Here is a 15,982-nt window from a genome sequence, read left to right as displayed (position 1 = left end):
GGTTAGTTTAATATAGCCTGCTAATGTTGTAAAACGTGGCGCACGGACCCGGCTAGCAGGATGACTTCGGGATTTAGGCAGCGTATCAGCAAGTAGAACGGTCGGTCGACCCGAAAGCGAGACGGGTCCATTAAGACACCTCCTGCAGCCGCTGCAGATTCCGCCGGGGCGGTGGTCTCAGTTCCTTCTTCGTTGACCTCGATGCATGCCTTGTGCTGGGCAACTGTTAGGGTTGGGAGGTTTCTTGTCTCTTCGGGGTCCTTCTTGGAGTCACCGTCGGTCACGAAGCCCGAGAGGTTTACCGTGTGAGGGTCGAACAAGTCCTTGACATTCATCGACTGCAAGACGACCTTCAGATCGGTCGTCTCTTCCAGCTGTGCGGAAAGAAACAAATCAAACTTTCCTGAACGGAAAATTTTGGTATAATTAAACGCAGGCCTGTTGATTATACGGTACTGAAAATTATGATCCAGTGCCATCCATCAGCTGCCAGCAGTGAATACGAGCTAACATTATGTGTCCAGAGCGCGGCGAGGTTAAACGACGGGAATGTGCTTATTGTTATGAGACCACTTTGCCCACTTGCTGCAAAATCTCTATGATAAAATAAAAATAAGTGACTAGAGTCATCTGTCGGCTGCGAGGAATGAATACCAGCTACCTTTATGGGTTGAGAGCGCGACCAGATGCGGTGTGAAAATGTTGATTGCAATTGGCTACATTCACGAGTCGCGGCAAAATGTCATTAATTAAGAAGGTCTGCCTATCACATTGACCACTTACCACTGCCATAAGAGATCAACGAGATGTTGAGAACAGCCCAAACTGCTTTACTCACTTTGAATAGCAATTTTGGTTATCGGGAAAGGGAAGAGCATTACCTGAGCCTCACCAAGAGAAAATGGATGAAAGAACGTACAGAAAACAAAGAGGCACCATACTCGAGGGTACGGAAAAATTTGACATCCTCGGTTCTCTAACTTGCGCTCACAGATGCTCAGGTGATTGTTGCAAGTGGTGCGATACACAAAATTAAAGCGTCTATCTTAAATATATGTTTGTGACGACGCTAAGTGGGTAAACTATATTTATTGCAGTTCTCCCTTGGACCGACACTTCTGTAATCGGCCGCTAGCACACGAATGAATTTTTTAGTTGTATCTCATGTGCGCTCGCCTCAAGTAATGACGCCTGTTTATCCAAATCGTTTTTAGGTAGTTAAACAACACACCTCGGGTCTGCGTAGCCACTATTCTCAGTCGCAGAAGTCAGTGAGAGTTTAGCAGTGAATGAGTTATCAAATGAATTAATATTTCATTTATACATGAAAATAAGAACCTAGTTGCCGATTATGATGTTTAGAAGTTGATGCCATAGTTTGCCAATATAGAAATTGATAGTTGCTAAGTAATTGTCTTAAGTGTTAATAAGTATTGCTACTCAGTAGTATAGCCAAGTGTATTCTTTTGGGGCATACCTAATACTGCGACATAATAGTCTATTTTGATAAGAATTGCCGTAATGTGTGGCTGTTATTACTATCCGGTGTAAGGCGGTAGCATAACCCTTCTTACCTATCGCTGTGAACGAACTCATTTCAATCTAATAGACGTGGTGTGCCCGGCTCGGAGCCCAACGGAAAATGGTTCAGTTCCGCTTGATCGCCTTTTTCATTTCAGGGCAGTGCCTTTCTTGTAGTATTATTTGTCTCTTGCTTCACACATCTCAACCACCAGTTGGCGCTCGGTTAAGTCACCTGTAAACTGGCATCTGCCAGATCACGTGCCAATTCGGCTATGAAAGTTCATGATTGGCCGAGAGGTCGATGACGTCACAAATCAATGCGATATGGCTGAATACTGATTGGTCGTCACAGCGTGTGACGTTATGAGGCCGATTGACCTCTCGATCAGTCTAAGATTTTTCTGAGAGACGCATAACGTCATCGGCAAATCGCTTATTTAAAGGCAGGCGCTGTTTTTGCGGAATGCATTGCATTATATGAAAGAGCTGGCTTTGTCTCTATTTCGGGGCGCCTGTAGACACCGTAGCCACGCGGGCTATGACTACTAGCCCCCTATGGCGCTGAATGTTAGACCTGGCCAGCGCGTCCTCTCAATGCTCAGGCGTGTAGTATGGTGTTGCTATGATAAGAGCAATCAGAGAGTGAGAAACCGTTAAGAGATGTCACCACAAGGATACGGGCTGTACTGAGAACGCAACAGTTATGTAAGTTGTTTTTTTCTTTCCACATATGCGAAGTAGACAGAAAATGAGGAGGAATAGCCCATACATGTTGGATGAGAAGTACAATTTTATAGTGGAGCACGTTTCTAAGCAAACATTGTTCGCGGCTCGGTGCATGGTTCGCCGGAGAAAGTACTGAAGAAGTAAAGTTCTTTTACGAAATAAATGAGGCTGCATAATAACGCGTGCTAGGTTTGACACCAGCAACGAAGGGGTGGACATAGAAGAGGTACACCGGACAACCGCTTCAATGGTCTCACATTTTACGCTGCATGGCACACCATGTTAGTGATGTGTGAGCGTTTGAGCCTCGTTGAACTGTGTAGTGTTAAATGAAATAACAACAGTTGAAGGAAATAATGTCCCCTTCGTGTTCTCGTTTTGTAAGATGTTCAGATAAATAATCAAAGAAAAACCTCCAGGTTGAAAGCTATTTGATAAAAGTTGACTAATAATAGTACCGGGGGCTGCCAGTTACGCGTTCACAAATAATATTATCAGAAAAGTATGGCAACTTAGCAAGCGATGAGACACACTCCTTCGCTTTCAACGTACTCTGTCATCCTTTGCTTCGCATTTCAGAATGCATTGTCGAAAGCGGTTCTCACCTTGAACCGCGGCATCTCCAGCTGCACGTCTTGCTGCGGGTCGAATCCGCTCAGCACTCGCTCCAGGTGATCCGCGGTTAGGGCCTCCAGGAGCGAGTCCAGGCCATCTATCTGGTCGGGTACCAGCAGTGTCATGGAGACGCAGCCGCCCGCGTAGGCCAGTTCCACGGCTCGCGCCGGAAGGCCGTCGCAGTAATGGTTGAGCCGTGCCGGCACGTCACCCGACATCATGCGCACGCGGACCAACCGGGAGCGAGTCTCGTGGAAATTCCGCGTCAAAGTGCGGCCAGGGTCGAACGGCACGATCCATCGACCTGCGCGCGCGAGTTTTACGGGGCTAAGCGAGGCCAGCAACTGCTTTCCTGGATCGTATTCAGATATGTGGCGCAAAAAACACAAACACAAGAGAAGATACACAACACATGCTTGTGTTGTGTATCTTCTCTTGTGTTTGTGTTTTTTGCGCCACATATCTGAATACGATGCAGCACCAACTAGCCTCTCAAGCCGTTATTTTGGCTTTCCTGGAGGAGCCTTCAGCGTGTGTTTCCTACGTCGTGACTGAATTCGAGCTCCTTGGAACTGATGGTTGGGCGATTTGGAATGTCATTTTGAAAAGAGCAGCGCGACTTAAAAGGGGGAGAGAAGAAAGATAAAAGACTCGCACAGGCAAGGGCTGGCTTGCAACTCAAGTAAGCAAGCTGCTAGTCAGCGCTTGTCCGTGTGAGTCTTCGTCTTCTTCAAAATGAATTTGAGCATTTGCAACTGCGTACAGGGCGTCACTAGTCCCGAATACAGTGCTACCAATATGCCATATCATTCGTCTTTGGAAAGTTTGCAAGATGAAAGATGCTAAATTCCCTGAACTTCAAAATTTCAAATATTACTGCTATTACTGCTCTTTGTATGTACCGTGCATAAAGCGCCTCAAAAAGAATTGATTGCAAGGTCTTCATGTGTTTTTATTGAGATAAATACCGTTCGCCACCCTTTTTGAGTACGTTGATGTTGACTGGAACCAGATGCCGTTTTTAATACATAAAACATACCTTATTCCACTTGAATCAGAACCGCCGTTTCGAAAATTGACTCGAAGATCATTGAATCAAAGTGGCAGAAAATTGTGTATACCCATCACAGTTTGTTTGGAAAATCGACCGGCGGCGTCTATTTCTGGATCGTAATTTTTGCATCTTTGTTCAGCGTACAAAAGCTCTGTATTCAGTAAAAGTATCCTTTTTATGCACCTTAGATAGCAAATACGGTAACAGATCGATACGAAGAAACATGAATTGCTCCTCATTACCCCCTTTGGAGGGTACTGGTAAAGCGTGCAATGCGCACTTTCAGACAAACATTTTATCATGCGTGCACAGATGGCGATAAAATAAAGCGAACACAGAAACCAAATTTCGACTCTGCATGCATTTTGTTTTGTTGTGATGTGTAAAGTACAGGTGGCCGAAAAGTAAAACTGGGCACATGAAGGAAGAACCGTACGATTCGCGGCACACCTAGCCAGCGTATGCGCATGCGCATAACTTGGGTCCATCTGAGACACCTGGATGACCATTTTCACACTCTTGATGTTCGCCCCATAAGCAGCCCGAACAAAGGAGAGCACTCTTTCCACACACCCCTGCTCCGTTTTATTTTTGGTGCACCTGTAGGTACGTCTTCACCAGTGCCCATGGATACCTTCTAGGTCTCTACCAGCTACAAACGTCTCCCGGCTTAATGCCTGGGAAAAGGACCGTGGATCAAACAACTGCATCTAAGTATTTTGCCTCGCTGCTAAATAGCCTAAATGTCTTGTGCAGTTAACCCTACTGTGACCATTTTTCCCTATTTGGTGTTTGACATTTCAGATGTGAAATAGTTGACAAAATGGTCTAGGCAACCTGGATCTGATTCACTTTTGTCAGTCACATTTCAATGATAGAAATATTTCTCAGGGTTCAGTCGTTGCACTCATTTTATTTTGACATATAAAGTAACCTTCTAAAATGCTCATTTATTCTGAATCAGTCAATACTACCACAATTTCTACTACTATTATCTCCATTAGTCCTTATTTGTCACGTCAAATATCTTTCTCACCATAATTTTAACTTGATGCTATAATACAGCAGTAGTAGTAGTAGTAGAGACACGAATAGGGCAGAAATGCAAAACGTTGATGCTGGACCTGGCTAGCACTCCTTAGTCCAGGATCCCATTCGCCTCTGGGGTTAATTTGGAGCTCGTGTAACGTACAGGCTATATTATTGGATCTGAGTCGATCAGGAAGGCCTATCGTTGCTCTAGAACCGCAGTAACTAATGAAATTCTCAAAAGCAGCATTGCCTTTTACTGCAACCACAGAGCTCATTTATATAACTATGTGGTCATTCTAGGAAATCATTTAATTACTGCAGACTGGTAGCGTTCTTTCCTGGAACATTATTGAAGATATATTCAGAAATTTAGCACCCACGTTGCCTAATTAAAAACGAAGTACATTACTAAAACAGTTTAGTGCGATGAGTGATTGATGGGATAAATCCACTGTTTTGACTTCACGCTTACGTGGTAATGTGAGGCATAATAAAGACTTCCGTTACATTCATGTTTCTCGTTATGTTCAAGTCTTTCGTTACATCTGAGTCTTTCATATTCAACTTCTCCCAGGTGTGTCCTACAAAAGGGTAGAGATGATTGCCCTCTCTGCAAGTATGAAACCTGTCAACCGTGCTAGGTGGCAGGAGGGCTTGCCAGTTGGCAGGTAGCAGATGTAAAACTTTCTGACGAGCTAGTTGGTGCATGGTATCCTAAGAAGCGCCGTGCGTATCACAGGATATGAAAGGACAGGAGAGAACACAGGACGGATGCGCAGGTAAATGCGTACAGTTTTCGTCTTCATGACACTCATAATGGGTTTGCGCTGAAGCACGGTCGTACTTTACGTATTCGCATTCAATCACGCTCATATAAATGGTGTTATTACAGCCCGGGGAAACGCGTAATCAACGCATTTATCCCTAGTTCGGCGTTCGCAAAACTAGTACACAAAAATACAAGCCTTAATATTTTCCTAACGGGAAGCTTCACCATATATGCTAGCTCATTGAATATTACCAACTGAAAAATTGTTCCTACGCAGCTCATTGATGATATAAAATAATGAAAAAAGCAATACCGCAGCGTTCTTACTTGAAACATTTCTGACTTGAAAATTTCTCGAAAAGATTTGCTAACTATTATAGATTTGCTCGAAATTTAAATTTCTCTTAACCTCTTATAAAAACTACGGCAAGTTCGTTGCTTATATGACAGTCCTATTATAACATTCCGATAAATAATAAGCATAATCTTGCTTAACCATTAAAACATGTTTCCTCTTTGGGTTGAATCCAGTTACTAAATGATGTTCTCCCTGCGCATATGTAACGCTTCTTACTCATGTTCCTGTATGTGTTCATTTTCTACAGGTCCAGGTTCAGCTTTTATCTCTGGGACCCTTCTTTGCCTTATACTATTTGTATCCGACATTCCAACACTTTATACTCGACTAAAATGTAATTATCATCACGGGGAATTCGTCCACGTACTGTAAAATATCTATAGCTGAATTCTTTGTGTTTATTGATTTCGGCTACAGGAGCAGAATGATGTAGCAACCATCGTTCTAAGTTCCTTTCAGATCAGGCGTGGCATGAAAAGACAGACATAATCAAGCTGCTTTTTTATCCGTCGTCAATTTGTCTCTTAGGACAGCCTGGAATCAAATTTCCAATGAAATAAAAGGAGGAAGGAGCTATAGCTTAACTGAAATATCGCCTTCCAAAATGTCAAAACGGCCTGCATACCTTTGAAGTACAACGCGCTCACGAGCACCAGAAGCGTGTCGGTGTCGATGCTGCCGGGAGGAAGTAGGTCCTTGATCCAGGAGCACGTAGTCCTTTCGACGCAGGCGTTGATGCTGGACCGGCAGGCATCCGCATTGGCGTGGAAGTCCATGGACTCCACAGGGCTCTTGTAGTACTTGTCCAGCGTTGCCTGATAGTTCCCCGACGGTCGGATCCGGTCGTCGGCGTACAGTCGATTGGCCAGGCTCAGAGTGACGTCATCATCCAGGCGACCTAGTTCGGCGAAGACGTGTCTGCGGGATGGGCCAGGCCACGAATAGTCAGGCGGCGTACGTTGTGCACAAAAGCGATATCATATTCATTGATTGATGTTTAAAATGCACGAGATACATTACACGGTTGCATGTTTACATCACTGTGTGTGGAACCGGACTGTGCGGTATCTCCTGCAGCGGTGGCGTAGCGGTAGAACATCCGTCTCGCATGCAAGAGGACCGGGGTTCAAATCCCGGTGCCGCGCAATTCTCCACCGGATTAAAAAAAATCCGCGTGTCGATGGAATTGCATAACAGGTTTGGGGCGCGACCTGATGCCGGTGAACACCTCCGGCAACGCACTCCCTCACCAGAACAGGAGTTGGCCACCCTGGTGTAGTAATTGGCCGCAACCTCCTATGATAAGCTCCATAAAACCCCGGCCCTCAGTCACCAGCGGCTGCGGAACAACTGACCACGGCGACGGTCAGACCTGTGACGCAGCTGGGGGTGCTAATAATACCTGGCTCCGCTGGACAGGCCGTCATTGGAAACTGACCCTGGCAACGTTTAACGCTAGAACCCTAGCTAGTGAGGCTAGTTTAGCAGTGCTGTTAGAGGAACTAGATAGTATGAAATGTGATATCATAGGGCTTAGTGAGGTTAGGAGGCCGAATGAGGCATATACTGTACTGAAGGATGGGCATGTACTGTGTTATCGAGGTTTACCAGAGAGGCGACAACTAGGAGTAGGGTTCCTTGTCAATAAGTTTATAGCGGGTAATATCGATGAATTCTATAGTATTAATGAGAGGGTGGCAGGCATCGTTATTAGGCTTATTAAGAGATATAAACTTAAGGTTGTACAGGCCTATGCACCTACATGTAGTTATGATGACCAGGCAGTTGAAAGCTTCTACGAAGATGTAGAATCAGCAATGCGAAACGTAAAGACGCAGTATACTGCACTAATGGGCGACTTCAATACCAAGGTAGGGAAAAAGCAGGCAGGAGACCAGGCAGTAGGTGACTATGGCATTGGTTCTAGGAATAGCAGGGGGGAGTTACTAGTCGAGTTTGCAGAGCGCAATAACTTAAGAATCATGAATACCTTCTTCAGCAAACGGAAGAACCGGAAATGGACATAGAAACGTCCTAACGGGGAGACTAAAAATGAAATTGACTTCATAATGTGTTCAACCCCCGCCATTATGCAAGATGTAGAGGTAATCGGGAAAGTGCGATGCAGTGACCACAGGATGGTGAGGTCCCGAACTAGCCTAAATCTGAAGAAGGAACGCAGCAAATTAGTAAGAAAGAAACCCATCAACGAATTGGCGGTGAGGGCGAGGGCAGAAGAGTTCAGGATCTCGCTACAGAATAGATATTCAGCTCTAAACGAGGATGGCGACAGCACCCTAGAAGCAATGAACAATAATTTCAGGGATATCATTACTGAATGTGCGGTAGAAGTAGGCGGTAGGATAGTTAGAGAGGATACCGGTAACCTGTCTAAGGAGACGAAAGAAACGCCAGAGTATGAAAGCTTCCAATCCAACAGACCAGATTGAATTGGCCGAAATATCAAAGCTAATCAATAAGCGCTAGGAGGCCGATATAAGGAAGTATAACATGGAGAAAATTAAGCATGCTGTAAAGAACGGGGGACGCCTTAAAGCGGTAAAGAAGAAATTGGGCATTGGCAAAAACCAGATGTATGCGATAAGGGACAAGGCGGGCAACGTCATCACTAATATGGACAAGATAGTCAAAGTAGCCGAGGAGTTCTATACAGATCTCTACAGTAGCCAAAATAGTCAGGACCGTAAGGAGATTGGCGGTAGGAAAAAACAGTCAGACGTTCCATCAGTTACAAAGGACGAGGTCAAGAAAGAATTAGAAACTATGAAAAGGGGGAAATCAGCTGGAGAGGATCAGATAACTACAGATTTGCTGAAGGACGGGGGGGGGGGGATATCGTGTTGGAAAAGCCAGCCATCCTGTATACGCAGTGCCTGATGTCATCGACGGTACCGGAACCATGGAAGAATGCAAACATTAACCTCATTCATAAGAAAGGAAACTCCAAGGACATTAATAATTACAGACCAATCAGCTTACTGTTTGTTACTTATAAGGTATTTACTAAGGTAATCGCTAATAGAATCAGGACAATCTTAGACTTCAATCAAGCAAAGGATCAAGCAGGTTTTCGGAAACGGTACTCTACTATCGATCATATCCATACCATCAATCAGGTGATAGAAAAATGCTCGAAATATAACCAGCCCTTATACATAGCATTCATTGATTACGAAAAAGCATTTGACTCAGTTGAAACCTTGGCGGTGATGCAGGCATTGCGAAATCAGCGGGTAGACGAGCCGTACGTGACAGTGCTGGAAGATATATATATTGGCTGCACAGCAACCATAGTTCTGCATAAAGAAAGTAACAAAATTCCCATAAAGAAATTTGTTAGGCAAGGAGGCACAATCTCCCCAGTAGTATTCACAGCTTGCTTAAGAAGTATTCAGAGACTTGGAATGGGAGCAGTTAGGGATAAGGGTAGATGGAGAATACCTCAGTAATGTGCGATTTGCTGATGACATTGCCTTGCTAAACAACACGGGGGATGAACTGCAAATAATGGTTGGTGACCTAGACGGGAAAAGTAGAAATGTAGGTTTGAAAATCAATATGCAGAAGAGTAAGGTAATGTTCAACAGTCTCGGGAAGGAACAGCAGTTTACATTAGGTAGCGAAGTACTGGAAGTAGTAGGCGAATATTTCTACTTAGGACAGGTAGTAACCGCAGATCCGGACCATGAAAAGGAAATAACAAGAAGAATAAGATTGGGATGGAGCGCATTTGGAAAGCACTCACAGATTATGACTAGCAGCTTACCGGTATCGCTAACGAGGAAAGTATATAACAGTTGCATCTTACCTATACACACCTATGGGGCTGAGAAGTGGAGGCTAACCAAGAGAGTTCTACTTAAGTTGAGGACAATCCAGAGGGCTATGGAACGAAAAATGGTAGGGGTAACATTAAGATATAGGAAGCGTGCAGAGTGGGTCAGAGAAATAACTCCCGTTACCGACAATCTAGTAGAAATTAAGAAGAAGAAATGGGCATGGGCAGGACATGTAGTGCGAAGAGAGGATAACCGATGGTCGCTTAGGGTAACAAACTGGATTCCAAGGGAAGGAAAGCGTAACAGGGGGCGGCAGAAAATTAGGTGGGCGGATGAGGTTAAGAAGTTCGCAGGGGTCAAGTGGATGCAGCTAGCACAGAACCGGGTTAAGTGGAGAAATATGGGAGAGGCCTTCGCCCTGCAGTGGGTATAGTCAGGCTGATGATGATGATGATGATGATGATCACTGTGTGTGGAACCCGACTGTGCGGTATCTCCTGTTCACAGAGGTCGTCAGCTAGGTTAAAAGGTCAGTCAGGTAGTAATTAGTACCTATTTCCATCCTGTACATCTCTGTACGGAGGCTGAACGTAGTCAATCGGCCAGTGTTCTCAATGAAGGTCATCCTACAGTACAGTATCTTACCAATACAGGTCTGAATTACTTTCGGTGAGATTAGAGCTGTCGTTTACAGCTCTGCTAAGAAAGGTTTAGACGACGGATCGCGGACCGGCTCGGGCCAGTTTACTGCTCGATACATGCCATCCCAGTTGCGCTCCTCGAAGTACTAGTCTGGCCCGTAGATACCATAGAAAAAAATTGTTGCCATGTTAAAGTTTTATATGATGCATGCTCCAGCGCAGATGTATTATATATGACTCGTTTAGCGAAGTTTAGTTTAGTTTACCTCTGATTTGTCAATTATTACAATATTTAGCTAACATTTTTACGGGTGAAATAGGCTTTTATAGGATAATGGAGGTTTAATTAGGGTCTTTTTAACGCGACTTTGTTGGAGAAGATGATGACGATAAAGACGAAGACATCGAAGCGCAGCGTGAGGACTGGCAGCCTATCGTGCGAGAATATCGGCTACCAGAATTTCGCGGTTGTCTAACACAGTGGACAGACGGAAGCGGATCTCTTTAACTCGGTAGGGTTTTTAAACTAGATCACTTGCTCTACGGGAGAATCACAGCCACCAGGATAAAAATGAAGAATGCTGGTAGTGAAGGTGCTAAATGCACCGAACGTATTGTAAAAAAATCCGAACCTCAGCATTTGCAGGAGATGATAAGCGGCGGAGTCATACGTGTGATTATTCGGTGTAATACGTTCATCGAGACAGCAGAATGTATGGACCCAATATTGCTATTGTGTTGGAAATGTTCGACCCAACATAGGGCCAATGTGTTGCCATGACAGAACCAACAGTGAGCTGATGGTTCGTGCTGCCTAGGTGTCTAGATGGCCCAAACGGTCCTCTGAATAGGCACGAACATTACGGACCAAAAGTAGTGAGTCACGTGATGCCCGGTATTTTGCCAAATCCATCGCTGCTGCTTGTTTCGGTTCTTGCTCGTTGTTGCTTCGACAAGCAAATAACCACCGCTTGACAGGTATATGCACAAGTGCAGCTCAAAACCAAACCTTGCAAGATATATCGGACCATGAACTATCACTGTCCTAGTTATCACCAGCCTGTCTACACCCACAGCAGGGCAGATGCTTCTCCAATATTTATCTATAATTAACCTGGTTTTGTAACAACTGTGCGCGCACAATTTCCGTAAACTTCCTATCCGATCACCCCCCCCCCCCCCCCCCCCCTTTCAAACGTAACCACCCGCTATGCTTGCCTTCCTTCGGGATCCAATGCATTATATCAACCACCGGTTACCTTGTCTTCGCGTTAAATGCCCTGAACATCTCTTCTCCGCCCCACCGCGGCCCAGGGGTTACGGACGACGCTCTACTGCTGCGCTTAAGGATGCGGGACCGACTCCTGGCCACGGTGGCCATTTTTTGATGGAAGCGAAAGCCCAGGAAAAACAAATTATAGTCTAGTATTGGTAATCTGTTGGCAATGCGTGGGTATGACTAATGTAGTGACAGCTCTCTACACTATATATGGGTGAAGTGTTTTGCTGGTTGGGAAGCAAGGCGCAAGATTGCTGTGCGATGTCAGTGCATGCTAGAAACCTCAGGTGGTAGAAACTTTCCGGATTCCTCCACTATGGCGTCGCTCGCAGTTTGACTCGCTTTGGGACGTTAAACTCTATTAAACAAACCATCCAAAAAACCAATTCTCCGTTCTTTTTGAGAACTACGTTCAGAGTGCTGGATGTAAACTCTGCCTTGATTAGTTGTTGCATCGTTACTGCGATTTAGGATCCAGGGTAATACCAGTCGCAACGTTTGAAAACACGTGGCTGACAATCAGATAGTCTAAATTATATTTGGGGAAAAGGAAACTGCTAGTTACAATCAAGTGGGCTGTTCGTTTGGGCGCATCTCTGCATGCATCTTTGCTAAAGTTGCTTGCACATAGTATGCTTCGAAAAGCATACTATGTGCAAGAAAAGAAAGGCAGTAGGATGGTAATTTGCTTACAGTCTTAAAGTTTGTTTATTTTTAAGGTGGGTGTTCGTTTAGCCTTTACAGTGAAGTCAGAACTCTGATGCAACAGATTTCATCGAGCAGTGCGACCTTGTCAGAACGATGATGCGCTATGATTCTGTTGCAATTTCAGCATTCCTTTACCAATGCCGCATACTGAGACCATATTTTATCTTTTATCATTCCTCTCAGAATATAACGAAAAAAAAAATGTAAAAGAAAGAGAGAGGAAGCCCGGACCAGCAAAGCTTTGCCAGGCTTAATCCAATTTAAGATAAAAGAAAAGGAGCTAAACGGCCAAATTAAAATAAAAATAATTTAGATGAAAAAGAAACATGGACATAAAAATGTAAAAAAATGTACATTAAAGATACAAAAGGAAACAAAGATCACAACTGCCTAGTTACAATAGATAGATATATGAAATGGAAAAAGGATAAAGAAAGAAAGAAAAAGCGAAAGAAAAGCACAAAAAGATAAAGAAGTCCAGGAAAGAAGGAAGCAGAGAGAAAGACCATCCCGACGATCAGGTGAAGGTGCACTTGTACGCTTGAGGGCGACTAGTGTATGTGCTAATTGCATCTCTCTATACAATAAAATTTACTCGACATTAAAGGTACCACTTGAATACAATACAAACCACTAGCAGTTACAATTCTAGCTAGTCAGTTCGGCTTCATCGTGTCATATGTTAGCCATCCTATTTTTCTTAGTCGCGAAGTGACTGTGCATTTAAAGGATAGTTAGGGGTTCGACTATACTGACCGATATAACATTTTCTTTGCGCGCAAAGCTATCAAGAAATTTGCAGTCTGTCTCTTTGCAAGCGTATGACAGTGTTTATGTGAAAGCTAATGAATAAATATGCCCTTAAAATAAACTTCTTCTAAGAGGATGCTTCCAACCACAACACGCAATAAATAATTTGGCAGCTGGCCATCCCTGTAGGCGGCAACAGCATGCTAAATCTAATAAAAAAATTGCCGACGATTACGCTCCTTACGAATGAGAAATTTAATGAGAAACATAATCTGTTTCATCTTTTCGATATATTGAGGCAGAGATTTTGAGTCAGGCATGCATGTACAATTACAGACAAGTTTTTTAAATTTTCACAAATATTCCTTCAAGAAACAGTGCTTGACTGTCATGAAGGAAGCTTTGTGGTCGTCCGAAGCCTTCCACTACCGGCACCTCTTTCTCTGTTTTTTTTTTTGTTTTTCACTGTCACCTTTCTCCTTTTTTTACAGCTTGGTTAAGGTGTCCGCGCAGAATCTGGACAGATACTACGCCTTTTCTTTGATGTCAACCAAATTTAAATGCCGCTGTTGCCTGCTGTACTGCGTCTATTTCTATATGCTCTGTGGTGCGACATTCGAGGAAGCGCCAAGTGAAAGGCGCCGCACGGACGCCTGCATCGAACGCCGGGCCGGGCCAGCTTCGTGTATGCTTGATGATGATCATGATAACAACTTTATTCTTCCACCAGATAAGGAGGCCCCCAATCCCCGCTCCCGGCACACAGGCCTAAGATACGAAAGCCGAGACCTCCGCGATCAGAAGCAGGCCTAAAGAGTTCTTGGTTCTTCGCGGCTTCTTCCGCCAGGCGAATCTCCTGGTGACGTCATTATCAGTCACGACGTCATGACCGAATGTGATGTCATTATCATTTCCGGCTATCAGACATAGCAGGATGTGACATCATAATGACGTCACATTCGGTCATGACGTCATGGCCGGTGACGTCATCAGGTTACGAGGCCGCCGGCGACGATGACGCGAAACGCCGAAACGGGCGCCAAAGAGCTGCGCTCTAAAATAACTGATTCAAATCAACGTGAAGTGGCACCTGAATTGGTCATGCACTGTCCTGTTGTCCGCACCATGGAGGGCGGCGGAAAGCTGTTTCATGGTGCGTCCTGCTGTCCCCGCGAGTACCATGGACAACGCCGAGGCCACGGCCAGCGGAGAGAAGGCGACGTTTCCAGCCGGTTCGTCTTCGGATCGCTGGGACGCCATCTGCACACCCAGTGGTCATGAAAGAGAGAGAAATCATTTGATAGTGTAGGAGAAACATAAAAATGCCGCCATAGGTTGGTCGTGGTTGTGAAAACCCTTATTGTACATTTTGAAGGTTTGTTTGACGCGGAGCTTTAAGGGCCTCGGCCTTACAATACTGAGTGGAGATCCTAGTCAGGGACTCCATTGGCGGTTGCCGCTGCCCGCGTACGCCACGTTAAGTCCCTTTGGGCCTGTAGGTCGCAGCAGCCGAGCAGGTTCGCCTCCCAGTCCTCCCGGGAAGGGTTAGGGTTTCGTTCGCAGTCCCATACCATGTGACATGGGCCTGCCCGAGGCATGAGCCATTAAGGCGAAAGCCTTTAATGGCTCATGCTGTCGTGGTCGTGGAAAAAGTGTGTCCCGCTTTTGCGGTGTTCTGATTGGCCGAGGCGGGATGCGTCCCTGCCATCTGCAATGCCACACTTGCACGTGCGCCAAGGAACGCCACGCGACAGGAGCGATGGTGTACCGTCCAAACTCACACTTGCCGGAGAAATTGTGATAGATACTCCGCGTTCCCTTTCCTGTAAACCATTTATAATTATATGTAGCACTGCAACGAATGCCGGCAAGAGGCTAATGGGAGGCAAATTATAGGATAAGAAGGGTAGGCTTTCGCCATTCTCCTCTTAAGAGACATCTAAGAGATCCCCTAATTTTTCTTGTCCTTCTTCCTACAGCCACAACAACAATACAACCAGCATTTCAGCCCCGCCGGGGTGGCGCAGTGGTAAGACGCCCGACTACTGTGCCGGAGTTCCCGGGTTCGAACCCGACCTCGGCGGCTGCGTTTCGATGGAGGCGAAACGAAGTGGCGCCCGTGTGCTGTGCGATGTCAGCGCACGTTAAATATCCCCAGGTGGTCGAAATAACTCCGTAGCCCTCCACTACGGCTCCCCTTTCTCTCTTTCCACCTTCACTCCCACCTTCCTCCCTTCCCTTACGGCGCGGTTCAGGTGTCCACAGAGCAAGTGTAACAGATACTGCGCCTTTCCCTTCCTGTGAACCAACCAACCAACCAACCAACCAACCAACCAACCAACCAACCAACCAACCAACCAACCAACCAACCAACCAACCAACCAACCAACCAACCAACCAACCAACCAACCAACCAACCAACCAACCAACCAACCAACCAACCAACCAACCAACCAACCAACCAACCAACCAACCAACCAACCAACCAACCAACCAACCAACCAACCAACCAACCAACCAACCAACCAACCAACCAACCAACCAACCAACCAACCAACCAACCAACCAACCAACCAACCAACCAACCAACCAACCAACCAACCAACCAACCAACCAACCAACCAACCAACCAACCAACCAACCAACCAACCAACCAACCAACCAACCAACCAACCAACCAACCAACCAACCAACCAACCAACCAACCAACCAACCAACCAACCAAC

The 15,982-nt window shown here is 45.4% G+C and overlaps 1 protein-coding gene across 1 annotated transcript; it reads right to left on the bottom strand.

The window, feature by feature from the left end:
• Positions 1 to 20: 20 nt before the first annotated feature.
• On the bottom strand, positions 21 to 14,453 carry LOC146176582 (iris-like). The gene is made up of 4 exons (XM_084581334.1): positions 14,347 to 14,453; positions 6,704 to 6,996; positions 2,856 to 3,169; positions 21 to 374 (listed from the first exon to the last, which is right to left on the bottom strand). The coding sequence occupies exons 1-4, from the start codon at positions 14,436 to 14,438 to the stop codon at positions 21 to 23; spliced, it is 1,053 nt and encodes a 350-aa protein (XP_084437460.1). The 5' UTR covers positions 14,439 to 14,453.
• Positions 14,454 to 15,982: the final 1,529 nt, after the last annotated feature.

This window comes from Amblyomma maculatum, chromosome 10, assembly GCF_055883805.1.
Source record: "Amblyomma maculatum isolate TAMU_Amacu chromosome 10, ASM5588380v1, whole genome shotgun sequence".
In the NCBI taxonomy this organism is placed as follows: domain Eukaryota; kingdom Metazoa; phylum Arthropoda; class Arachnida; order Ixodida; family Ixodidae; genus Amblyomma; species Amblyomma maculatum.
Note: the sequence above shows the minus strand (reverse complement) of the source record. Positions and strands in the feature narration are given on the sequence as shown.